General features: G+C 33.7%; 1 protein-coding gene across 2 annotated transcripts in view; it reads right to left on the bottom strand.

Moving 5' to 3' along the window:
• itgb1a (integrin, beta 1a) overlaps positions 1-13,935 on the bottom strand; it is a 36,410-nt gene that overhangs the window by 11,898 nt on the left and 10,577 nt on the right. For both annotated transcript variants that reach the window (XM_051098009.1, XM_051098010.1), the window contains exons 2-6: positions 6,535-6,601; positions 6,129-6,214; positions 2,203-2,422; positions 1,937-2,107; positions 1,440-1,678 (exon numbers count right to left, since the gene is read on the bottom strand). In XM_051098009.1, coding sequence (XP_050953966.1) covers positions 1,440-1,678; positions 1,937-2,107; positions 2,203-2,422; positions 6,129-6,214; positions 6,535-6,601 — 783 coding nt within the window. The remainder of the gene's footprint in view (positions 1-1,439; positions 1,679-1,936; positions 2,108-2,202; positions 2,423-6,128; positions 6,215-6,534; positions 6,602-13,935) is intronic.

Genomic DNA, 13,935 nt, shown 5'->3' with positions numbered 1-13,935 from the left:
ACTTTGTTTTTCTCAGAATTGTGAGTTTTCATGAATTTGAGTTTACATCTCAAAATTCAGACTTTTTCTTAGAATTGTGACTTTATTTCTCACAATTGGGAGTGTAATCTTGGAATTTGTACTTTTTTCCCCTTTGAATTGTGAGATATAAGCGCACAACTGGAAGTTTTTAAGACGAAACTGCACAAACTCAAAATTCCGAAAAAAAAGTCAAAATATGTTAAGTTTACAGGTCTCAGTTGTGTAAGTTAAATGAAAGCATTTCTAAAAAAAATTCTTTGAAATGTTAAACCATTAATATTACATTAATATTACATATATACACAAAGTTAAAGTCAAAAGTTTACATACACCTTGCAGAATCTGCAAAATGTGAATTATTTAACCAAAATAAGAGGGATTATACAAAATGTTATTTTTTATTTAGTACTGACCTGAATTAGATATTTCACATAAAAGTTTACATATAGTACACAAGAGAAGAAAATTGCTAAATTTGAGTTGAACTGAATAAAAATGACCCTGTTCAAAAGTTTACATACACTTAATTCTTAATACTGTGTTGTTACCTGAATGATCCACAGCTGTTTTTTTTTTTTTTTTTTTTTTTTTTTTTTTTTGTTCATGAGTCCCTTGTTTGTCCAGAACAGTTAAACTGCCTGCTGTTCTTCAGAAAAATCCTTCAGGTCCCACAAATTCTTTGGTTTTACAGCATTTTTGTGTATTTGAACCCTTTCTAAACAATGACTGTATAATTTTGAGATAACGATGCATTAAGAACAGGGGGTGAAAACTTTTGAACAGAATGAAGATACAGTGTACATTTTTCTTATTTTGCCAAAATATCATATTTGTTTCATTTAGTACTGCCCTTCAGAAGCTACAGAAGATACATACATGTTTCCCAGAAAACTAAATAAGTTTAATGTATCCTGCTCTTCACATTCAAAAAGTTTTCACCCCCTGTCTCTTAATGCATTGTGTTTCCTTCTGGAGCATCAGTGAGTGTTTGAACCTTCTGTAATAGTTGCACATGAGTCCCTCAGTTGTCCTCAGTGTGAAAAGATGGATCTCAAAATCATACAGTCAAACAAGGGACTCATGAACAACTATCACTAAATGAAAAAAAACAAAAACAAAACACATACACACATCAGGTAACAACACAGTATTAAGAATCAACTTTTGAACAGGGTATTGTTTTATAAAATAAACTATAATTTTCTCTTGTGGACTACATGCAAATGTCTTTTATGTGAAATATCTTATTCAGGTCAGTACTAAATAAAAAAATGACATGCATTTTGTATGATCCCTCTTATTTTGGCACAATAATTAACATTTTGCAGATTCTGTAAGGTGTATGTATACGTTTGACTTCAACTGTGTTCTTAGTACACAGCAAATAAACTTTCTCAGTGATGTTGATTTTCACTCACTCCACAGACAGCCACTTGCATGATGGCATCAAATCCCCCTTCAGGTGAGTCCAGGTTGCCAGATATCTGCTGTTTTCCCACCAGCACGTTAAACTGCTCCCCGTTGCTGGTGAGTTTCAGCACGTTTTTGTAGCTGAAGGGGCTGGTGCAGTTTTGGTCCCCTGTGCAGGGGTTCAGGAGCTTGGCTGGAGTCGTGCTGATATACGGCATAACCGTCTTCTCCACAAAAGAGCCAAAACCTGTGTGAAAATGAGAAAAACAGCATCTTAGCTTAAAATGCATGCTCACTTGTGTGTCTAATGGCTTTGGGAATGTGAAGAAAGTTTTAATTAGGTATTATTTTATCATTTAATTACAGGTTATAAAAATAATATTCTAAGTCAGGGTTTCTCAACAGGTCCCAACATGAAAATATGTAAAAAAAATTACAAAGTAATTATGTGCGTTCATTTGCGCTGTAATGAGAGGTGTTTATAAACTTTATATAAAACTCTCACCTATTCTGAAATCTGAGGTGATCTTGGACATTTCCTTCATCAGACTAGTCCCTAGATTCTTGACGTTCTCCAAATCATCCTTCATGGAGTAGGACAGGTCCATCAGGTAGTACAGGTCTATGGGATAATCCTCAGCCCTCTTGAACTTCAGTTTGATATTCTGAGGTTCCCCTACAATTCATTTACAACATATGTGTTAGTATTCCCTGAATTACTTGCACAGATCAATAAAAACCAACAAGGACTGATTTATTTTGAGTTCACACCAGATCTGAGATTGAGGCTGAGTTTCTGAGGCTGGATCTGAGTAATGTCCTCAGGTCGGAGTTTCTCTGCTCCTTTCTTGCGGTTGGTCACTGCTTTGTTCTTAAGGATCTTTTGGCTCCCGTGAGGGTTCTCGATCTTGGCGGCGGCGCAGCCTCTCTTCCTGAGCGACTCCAGCTCATCACACCGCGCCGACGTCGGCTCTCCCTGCTTCAGAAACTCCTGATGGGGAGTAAATATAAAAGCGGTTGCAGTTTTTTCTGAAAAGCTGAATTTTCAGCATCATTACTCTAGTCTTCATGATCTTTCAGAAATCATTCTGATATGCTGATTTGCTGCTCAAGAAACATTTCTGATTAATAGTAATATTGAAAACATTTGTGTTGCCCAATATTTTTGTGGAAACCATCATACATTTTATTTTTCAGGATTCATTGACGAATAGAAAGTTTGAAAGAACAGCATTTATTTGAAATACAATTATAATTGGCTCTACGCACATTCTTAATGTGTCCTTGCTGAATAAAATTAATAATTTCTTTAAAAGACATGCTATAAAATTAAAAACTATCAGGAAAAAACATGCAAAAATTACATATAATTAAATAAAATTACAATAACTATGTTTACACTTTTTGTTCTCTGAGAGTGTTTAATAGATAGAAACTTTTAGTAAAAAAAACACCTTAGAGTTATTTAATTTAAAGGAAATTTATGACAAATTAATATTGAATATAATTATATAATTATATTTATATACTATAATTTCTTTATAGTGTAGTATTATAGTTAATAAGACAAGAGTAATGATAAATAATGAATGAATTCATTAATAAACAAACATACAAACAAACAAATAAATAAATACTTTAAATAAAATAAACCTTAACTAAAAAAGTATCCTTATCAGAATGCATATTAGCATATTAGAATGATCCTTCAGAAATAATTCTAATATTTTTTATCAATGTTGAAAATAGTTGTACTGCTTAATATTTTTTTGGAACCCGTAATACTTTTTTTTCAGAATTCTTTGATAAATAAAGGATTAAAAAGAACAGCATAATTAGCATACACTACTGTTCAAAAGTTTGGGGTCAGCAAATTTTTATTCTTTCTTTTTCTTTTGAAAAAAATTAATACTTTTATTCACCAAGGATGTGTTACATTAATAAAAAGTGATAGCATATATTTACATTGTTAGAAAAGATTTATATTTTGAATAAATGCTGTTCTTTTTAACTTGTTATTCATCAAAGAATCCTGAAAAAAAAAGAATCTCAGATTCCAAAAAATATTTGGCAACACAACTGTTTCTGACATTGATAATTCTAATAATAAATCAGCATATTAGAATGATTTCATGTGACATCATTTGCATCACAGGAATAAATTATATTTTAAAGTATATTAAAATAAAAACCATCATTTTATATTGTAATAACATTTTGTAATATTACTGTTTTTTGTTTTTTTTTTCAAATAAATGCAGCCTTGATGAACATAAGGGACTTCTTAAAAAAAAAAACATTACAAGTCTTATTGATCCCAAACTTTTGAGCGACAGTGTGTATATATATGTATATATATATATATATATGACCCTGGATCACAAAACCATAAGAGTCATAAGGGTAATTTTTTCAAAATTGAGATTTATACATCATATGAAAGCTGGATAAATAAACCTTTCATTGATGTATAGTCTGAAATGTGACAATATTTGGCCGAGATACAACTATTTAAAAATCAGGAATCTGAGGGTGCAAAAAATATTGACCCATACAATGTATTTTTAGCTATTGCTACAAATAAACCCCAGCGACTTAAGACTGGTTTTGTGGTCCAGGGTCACACACACATATATATATATATATATATATATATATATATATATATACAGTGGGTACGGAAAGTATTCAGACCCCCTTAAATTTTTCACTCTTTGTTATATTGCAGCCATTTGCTAAAATCATTTAAGTTCATTTTTTTTCCTCAGTAATGTACACACAGCACCCCATATTGACAGAAAAACACAGAATTTTTGACATTTTTGCAGATTTATTAAAAAAGAAAAACTGAAATATCACATGGTCCTAAGTATTCAGACCCTTTGCTGTGACACTCATATATTTAACTCAGGTGCTGTCCATTTCTTCTGATCATCCTTGAGATGGTTCTACACCTTCATTTGAGTCCAGCTGTGTTTGATTATACTGATTGGACTTGATTAGGAAAGCCACACACCTGTCTATATAAGACCTTACAGCTCACAGTGCATGTCAGAGCAAATGAGAATCATGAAGTCAAAGGAACTGCCTGAAGAGCTCAGAGACAGAATTGTGGCAAGACACAGACCTGGCCAAGGTTACAAAAAATGTTTTGCTGCACTTAAGGTTCCTAAGAGCACAGTGGCCTCCATAATCCTTAAATAGAAGACATTTGGGACGACCAGAACCCTTCCTAGAGCTGGCCGTCCGGCCAAACTGAGCTATCGGGAGAGAAGAGCCTTGGTGAGAGAGGTAAAGAAGAACCCAAAGATCACTGTGGCTGAGCTCCAGAGATGCAGTCAGGAGATGGGAGAAAGTTGTAGAAAGTCAACCATCACTGCAGCCCTCCACCAGTCGGGGCTTTATGGCAGAGTGGCCCGACGGAAGCCTCTCCTCAGTGCAAGACACATGAAAGCCCGCATGGAGTTTGCTAAAAAACACCTGAAGGACTCCAAGATGGTGAGAAATAAGATTCTCTGGTCTGATGAGACCAAGATAGAACTTTTTGGCCTTAATTCTAAGCGGTATGTGTGGAGATCACCTGTCCAATACAGTCCCAACAGTGAAGCATAGTGGTGGCAGCATCATGCTGTGGGGGTGTTTTTCAGCTGCAGGGACAGGACGACTGGTTGCAATCGAGGGAAAGATGAATGCGGCCAGGTACAGGGATATCCTGGACGAAAACCTTCCCCAGAGTGAGAGGCATAGGATCCCCAAGTCCAGGTGTGAAAAACTTGTTGCATCTTTCCCAAAAAGACTCATGGCTGTATTAGATCAAAAGGGTGCTTCTACAAAATACTGAGCAAAGGGTCTGAATACTTAGGACCATGTGATATTTCAGTTTTTCTTTTTTAATAAATCTGCAAAAATGTCAACAATTCTGTGTTTTTCTGTCAATATGGGGTGCTGTGTGTACATTAATGAGGAAAAAAAATGAACTTAAATGATTTTAGCAAATGGCTGCAATATAACAAAGAGTGAAAAATTTAAGGGGGTCTGAATACTTTCCGTACCCACTGTATATATATGTATAACATTTCTCATTTTAATTTAGTTTAACTTGATGTACACCTCCATACTAAAATAACTAAAAACTGAAATAAAAATTAATAAAAGCAAAACTATATAGACTAAAATCACATAAAATTACTAGAACTTTAACTAAAATGAAAATAAAAAAACATTCAAAATACTAATAAACTCTACAATCTCAATGAAACTAAAATAACTTTTGATGATGCCTAAAACATTCTGATGCTTTAAATTCCTTATAAGGACTCCTAGAAGGAATCTCAAGCGTCAGTAAAGCATCACGAAAAAATTTCCATGCAGAAGCAGTTGGAATGAAATTTCCTAGCATGAATGGAATGACAGCGTTCATCTGTCATTACTGTTCCTGGAAAATCTGCCGTACCTAATAATACCTGATCTCTTTGAGTCATTTTCTTTGGCATTATGTCTGCTTGGTCCATCAAGTTACTTGATATTAACCACTTATTTATCGAACTGTTGTATAAAAGCATATCAGAATTATAATCATGCTCTTGGTCTATCAGTACAGCTCTGATTAGTCAGCATGAATGTGAGTGTGATTCAGCATAAATCTGTGTTTGGAGGGTTAAAGAACAGAATGACCCTGGCATTTGAACACTACTCACTGGATCTGTGCACCATCCACATTTAGCCCCCACTTGTATGCACTCGCCACAGGATAAAGCGTTGGCTTTGATGCACTCGTTTCCCTCTGCAGAACAGAAGAGATGGAGAGCATTTCACATCTACAGCTTCCATTCATTTACATCGCTCCGGCTCACTGTAATCGGAGCCAGAGATGACTACTCTATGTTTTCCATTATGGATAATGCTCCGACCGCGCTGGGTGGAGCGAGCTCTGAGTAATGACATCAGTATTTAACGGCCGAACGAGAACCTCGCTCGCTCTGAGGAGAGAACGATTAGTTATCCTCACAGAAACCCAGCGCTTATTAATTCAGACAGGGTCAGACAGAGTTACAGTACACTGGACAGAAATACACGAAATTGAACACTGAGAGTTCACATTACCTTGCTGTGCGCTGCTGCAACAAATGATCCCTAATAATGTTGATATGAAAAGTAGCTTCAGGTCCATCTACAACAAAAAGACAACAGTTATAAGCGGTGGATTCAGCTTCAAAACAATCACTACACATTTATTAAAGAAAAATATGATGAATGTGGTATTTTTAAAATAATGTATAAATATATGGCTATAGATATCTGATGACTGAATGAACCTGAAATCATTAGACTATCACAAAAACATAGGAACTTTGTCACACATCCGCCATTCAAAGTACATTGGTTAGAAATGTTGTTAATAAGGCAGTGGAGTGATAACTCCAGTTTAAAATTTAATCAGTGGCAGATTACTGCTGTAAATTACAAATGTGGCACCTGAGGATTGATTCCCTGTTTTTGCGGGTTTCTTTTTGTCAATCTGGTACTAGACCACAAATGTGCGTACCCACGTTGACAAACAGGCAGTAAAAATGCTGATTTTGTAAAAGACCATTTTTGAAGAAGAAACACACATATATATGTAGTGAAGTCTGATCTTACTTTGTCAATTCTTTCATTGTTTCTTTTTTAACAGTTTAACTGAATTGTACCATAAATTTGTCCTTTGGTGTGACATGGCAAAAATTAAGGGGAAAAAAAAAAACTCTTAATAACATACAAATAGCACGAGAGATTGTTAGACACTTATTTTATATAGTGTTATTTATTTAATATAAAATTATAATTAACATCATTTCCCCCTATGACTTGTTAGACAATTTCAAGAAAAACTTTGACAACAAGACAAACTTTGTCATCTGTTTAAAACTGCTGAAAATTATATAATTTAAAGATGAGTGATATTTCTATCTCCCCTATTGCAATACTCAACTGTTTGTTTGTTTTTTTTTTTTAGATATTTTGAGATAAAAACAAATCTGTGGTTCTTTTATGTGTGTCACACCACAGGACATTATGTCACACTAAAGAACAGAAATGGTAGATATTGAAGTATTTCTATTTAATTTTGAAACAATATCAACATGTTTTTTAAACAAAACAAAATTTTCATCAACAAAATTCTGTCTCTTAGTCAATCAGTATGTTACTGAAACTCTTCCAGCCCCCACTGCATGTGCAGCACAGCTAAATATGATTGATATTCAAACTATATTCATTTAGATGTGAATGATTTTTTTAGTACATGTCTACTCTTGTTAAGGCATCATTGTAATTCTATTTACTTTCTAAATCGAACACTTAGGATTTCCTCCCTTCTGGTGGATCCCTGTTCATTTTCTGTCTAGATTTCCATGTCCTCTCTCCTCCACTAATTTCTCTCCCTCAGTTCTTTCTGTTTCAAAAACAAAGTATCACATTTTAAACTTATTTTCATGACACCTTATAACAGTACAAGTTTTCTGCAAAAACATCAGAAAATAAGAAATGTTTGAAAAGAAAAAGGCATTAAACATCTTATTTAATTATCCAAAATGCTTTTTAAAGAGACCTTGTCCTCTGGTGTGACATCTTTGTCCTGTGGTGTGACAGTACAGGTGTCACACTGGAGGACATTTTTTTGTCACACCACTGGACGTTTCAGCCTTTTGTGTCAATTAATGACCTTGCTATTCTAAGCTAACCTGTCATTAGCGGTTAGCAAGGGACATTTGCATAATTTTCTTGTATTATGTAGTTTAACACTACATAATTAGAAATATAATTTAGTGGTGTCACACCAAAGGACAAAAAAAGTGGCTGTAGTGGTTCCAAAATTGTTATTTCACCATGTGCACATGTCATGGGCTTGACAGGGGGCTTCAGTAACATGATCATGAATGGGATCGTTCAACTAATTCAAGTTTTCTCTGCAGTTGGCCGATTTAAAATCAGGATATGTTGTCGCACCAGAGGACATGGTTTTCAGAGACAAAATGTATCAAGTTCCTACACTTTCAGAAATATATGGATGAAAAAATGACTGCCGTTTACTAAAACAGACACTTGTACAATTATGCCGGAGACATTTATTAACATTTTTATGCTTTTCTTTTTAACTTCTAAAAGCTGAAATTTATTGAACCATGCTTGACACATTCACACCATAGGACAATTTTGCTCAAAATGTAAAAAAAAAATAAAAATGAAAAAAATAAAAAAAATAACACTTTATAACCCACGTAGGATAAAGAAATGTTTAACCATTTACTGCATTTTAAATAACGACAATATTAATTATATTCTTTTTTATCTTGTGAAACTGCCATGTCATGTCAACAACCCGCATGCACGTTAATACTCTTAACATACTAAAAGACGCAGAATCAAATTTGTATATGTATGGAATGAATATGTATGGTTCTTGTTTTGTTTAAGTGCATGATCTATTTAAGTCTATATGTCTTGCTAAAAAAAAGCTACACTTCTAACCACAGATCAAAGGCTGTAGTGTACATTTTTGGTAAATGTTCTTGGAAATACGGTTTTGGAAACACCACATCATTGAACTATGTTGGTCATGACCTAACTTGTGACCATAGTTTTCCAACTATGCTTTTGGGAAATACAAAGCAGTGGCACTGTCACATATTGTCTGTGGTTTCTGCTTTCAGTTCCATTTCATCCCCTGTGTTTATTCCTTCCCACAGCTATTCATTTGTTAATTGATTAGTCCTACTTGTTCCTAATTTTCTCCCTCATGTGTCCTGTGTATTTATACCCCCATATTGTTTCAGTTCCTTCTCTGTTCGTTGCATAGTACATGGTATAAAAGTATACATAACCTTGAGGTACTATGTAGCTCTACTTGATCTGGCCTTGAAATGTTGAAAAACATGTTTTACTGCTCATATTTTCAGAGCGATGACCTTGAGGTCACTGGAGGTCATAAACCTCCATCACCCAACAGGGCTCGTCTATTCTCAGCTCCTGCAAGAGGAACCGCTGGGCTAATTTAAATACGCCTCTCAGATGCCATTCCTGGGCAAGAGTAACCATCATTCACCGCTCACACCGTTTCCTAGTGGCTCTTTCCCCTGCCAGAAATAGTGCTGACTCTTTTAGGCAAAGGGTGGTTCAAGTGAATACTAAAGGAGTAAACGGTACTGTGTAATCACAGAAAAGCTGTACAGTAATGATTTTAGCATTTTCTGCTTATTTTCATTATATATTTTTAATATTTGTCATTGCAATGTATGCTTTTGTAACCATGTTTTCGTCCAAAGATATTATGTCACTATTGTATACTGATCACACAATGACTCGTAATGGGATTATTTTGATCTATAATGATTATGAAGAACTCGGGTTCAAAAATTCTCTTCTGTTCAATAGTCTCCGTAGTTCCCGTAAGATTGATCTGTCATTAGATTCAGAGCACTTTTGCCTGCTGAAAGCATAAATGGCTGTTGTCTGTCCTGCCAGGTAAAGCATTATTGATTAGTGTGTCCGATGAGGCTGTGTGTTGTGTCTGGTTAATAAATGATCCTGTATTTGGCTCTACATGTCAGTGAGGGCCTCAAAAGCACTTTGGATATGGTGATGTATATAGAATGAAATCTATAGAAAGTACGTTATCACGCTAACGTTATCATGTGCTAAAATAAGCTTCCTTAAATTTAGAAGTAAAAGGCTTGACAAATGTTGTTTTCTTTCCTGTGCTAAGAAAACAGGACATTAAACAATTAATTAGAAACTTTCTGGAAAAAAAACACACCAGCCCTTGTGAAAATAAAAGTGTACTGAATGTGCACTTATAATTTACTTCAAATCTTAATACACATCTGTAAATATTCTTTTTATGACATGTTTATGACTGTTTAACAAACTTTAAAAAGTGCATTTTAGTACTTTTCAATAAGCATCTTAATAAACTGTAAAAATGTTGAATTACATAAATGTTTAATATTGTTTTTAATTTTTAACTAACTTTTTTTTGCATCATGCTTTAAAGTACACTTAATTTGATGTATTAACTAACATGTAAAGTACTTGATTAGATCATTAATTTATATTAGCCTACATTTTAAATTTAAAATATTTTAAAGGTACTAAATTACTTAATCATTACAAACATGTAATTACAAATATATTCCAATGCACTGACATACAAGACGAATTTTAACAGAAATACATTAAAGTAAATTTTAGTTTACACAAGCATATTTTGTGTGGAAGTAACTTTCATTCAAAAATTGTTTGTAAATTTCAAAAACAAGGACAAAGAAATGCAACACATTTAATTAAACATGAAATTTTGATGAAGAAAACAAAACATTTTCTTGTAAAACATACTCCAATATTCTGTTTTATTTACAGCTTTGAAAATTTCTTTCTTTATTTGTTTTTATTAGTATTTTTCAATGTATAAGGCCTATTGGGTCAAAAAAGCACTCGTTCAGGCATTTGCATTTAATATAAATTTTCATTGTAATTTAACAAGCAATGTTCCATGCAATTAAGTGTCCGAAGCATTACATTCAGATGGCACTTAAGTACTTTCTTTTAAAGTATAATTTTTTCCTATAATTTTTCAAAAGTAATAACTTCTTTTCCACAAGGGAAAGTACTCATCTCTTTTAATTCAGCTAGCCAGTAGTAGTTTATACAACTGTGCAAAACCAGATAAACACAATTAAAAATGTAAAACATTCACAATGAAAATAAACACACACACACACACACACACACACAAAACACAAATCCTTTTGTCGTCCAGTTCAATCATTGTGTCAGGCTTTAGAATTATACTAGCATAGACATGTCCTTAAAGCTAACGCACATCATTTTTAGTACTATAAAATTTCCCCCTAAAAAGCATGAGATGTAAAATGAATGGCCAAATATGCAATAGTTCAATGTACAAAACCATAGTAAAAATGCACAAACTTAGTGAAACATTAAGACATTCTGGCACCCAGCGCAGTCTACAAATAGTATATCATTATCCAAGAGACATGTTGACAGATATTCATAACGTGACACTGGCTTGATGTAAGTCATGTCTGACGCTAGTACACTTCCTCTAAATTACACAGCACATCAATGGCCGTTCCAAAGAAATCACAAATGTAACAAACGTCTGACTGGAAACAAAAACACCCTTCTGCTCATGTGGGGCGTCCAGGGTGAGGCTGAAAATGCCTTTTACTTCCCTGCTGAATGTAATGCATGTGGTTTCCATTAAACTCAATGGGCAGAGATGAGGTGGCTTAGAAGAATTCCACCCTTTAAACGCTAAAGCGAGCCACTGTTGGAACTGCGGCGGCAGATTAAATCACAAGTAACACCTCTGAAAGTTGTTAGGTTGTGAGTTTGTTGCATGGTAAAGCAAACTAAGCCTTGTGTAATTCAGTCAGTGAGACCTAATAAGTGTGTGTGTGTTAAAAAAAAGGTTCCTCTCAGTGTGCCGTTTATACACACAGTGTGCAGACAGCATGTCGGGCAAAGCGACCAGATTAGACCGCCTGTCACTGACAGTTTAGCTCTGTGAGGTCACACCGAAACTCTTCAGGCCTAAAGATTCCCGTTACAGTGACTATAAGAGTACGTTTACATGACAACGATTTACCAAAAATGGAACTGTTTTTCCTTTGCATTTAAAAAAAAATGATGAGAAACAAGCTGCAAAATCTGTGAAAATGACTAAACAAGCTGTGTTATGCATGGCAGGCCAGTAGTTGGCGATGTCACTTTGTAAAGAAACACTATGTAAACACATAATATGTTCACACAATATCAGTTTTCACAAATTGATGTTTTTGTAGTTTACACTTCTATGATAACCATATCATTTTAAAAAGCTTGCATCTTGAAACCCGTTTTCAAAAGTGTGTTTCCAGGCCCCCAAAACACTGTTGTGTAAATGAACGGCCAAAACACATACAACGTTTTCCATTTTTTCGTTAAAAACAGTGTTGTGTAAACACCTCTTAAATGACAAAAGTTCTAGTAATTTTTTGTACACAAAACATGCATTAAAAGGCACTTCATACACTTCATTCAAAAAAAAAAAAAAAAAGATTTTGTTATTCAGGTTAGTTTAATATGATTTATATGCTATTGTAATGTTTTCTTACATTGTGAAGTAGCTTTTATTTTTATATTTTTTAGTTTTCATTTTACTTCATAGTAAAGTAGCTTTTATTTTTGTATTTTTATATTTTTAGTTTTCATTTTAATTTATAGTAAAGTAGCTTTTATTTTAATTTTTTTATCTGTCATTTTAATGTTTAGTAAAGTAGCTTTTTTATATATTTTTTAGTTTTCATTTTAATTTATAGTGAAGTAGCTTTTATTTTTATATTTTTAGTTTTCATTTTAATTTATAGTAAAGCAGCTTTCATTTTAATTTTTTTAGCTTTCATTTTAATGTTTAGTAAAGTAGCTTTTATTTTTTATATTTTTAGTTTTCATTTTAATTTATAGTAAAGTAGCTTTTATTTTTATTTTTAGTTTTCATTTTAATGTTTAGTAGTTTTGTTATGTGCTTGTCATTTGTATTATTTTTTGTTCTTGAATATTACCATTTATGTTAAAAAAATAATTTAAACTATTTATGTTAAAAAGGAAAAATTATTTCAGTTTTAACTGTTGAACTGTCAAGGCAATACTTTTAATTTTTGTTCATCTTAAGTTTTCAATTTAATATTTATATTTTATTTCAGCTTCATTTTAATTATTAAAAATGTTTTTAGTGTTCGGTGATGATAATAACCAAGAAAAACACATTTTGTGTCCTAATTAAGGGTGTGAACATAAACCAACTTGTAAAACACCATTTAGGTGTCAAACTAAAAAAAAAAAAAATGACATGGCTATTGCTGTTTCTGTTCTATGAGGTTTCACAGCTGGACTGAGGAATGCTTGGGGGAGGCTAACAGAGAGCATCATGGGAAAGATATCCCCATCTACACAGCATTCTGGTAATAAGCCTGGTACAAGTGTGTAGTCCAACACACAGATAGTGTCACAACAAGACTCTAAAAGGCTGACCAGAAGTCAACTTATTTCTGATCCTACAGTACTTTTTTTTTTTGGCATATGACGAGAGCTCAAAGATAATGCAAATGCAAGTGCAAATGCAAATGCAAAAAAAATAAAAAAGGAGTAAAGAGAAAAACAGGAAAGGGCGGCCGTTCTCTCCAGGACACTAAAATCCCACCTCCAGTCCAAACTGAAACCCCTAAACCACTCTGTGGAAAGGCCACCGTCTTTCTTCTCTGCTTTCTTCCCTGTCTTTTCCATTCTGGACAGGCAAAGAGGGATCAGAACAAATGCCCAAGAATGCCCCATTCAACCTCTGTCCTGGAACGAAGGCCAAACACAACCATGAGATAATATCCCTTTAAAATGGAGGAGCGTGTAATGAGCTCCAGGTTTAACAATCCGCCTGCAGCGCTGAAGAAACTCTCTCTTGACCGCTTC

This window comes from Labeo rohita, chromosome 24 (assembly GCF_022985175.1).
Source record: "Labeo rohita strain BAU-BD-2019 chromosome 24, IGBB_LRoh.1.0, whole genome shotgun sequence".
In the NCBI taxonomy this organism is placed as follows: Eukaryota; Metazoa; Chordata; class Actinopteri; order Cypriniformes; family Cyprinidae; genus Labeo; species Labeo rohita.
This window is presented reverse-complemented; position numbering and strand designations above follow the sequence as displayed.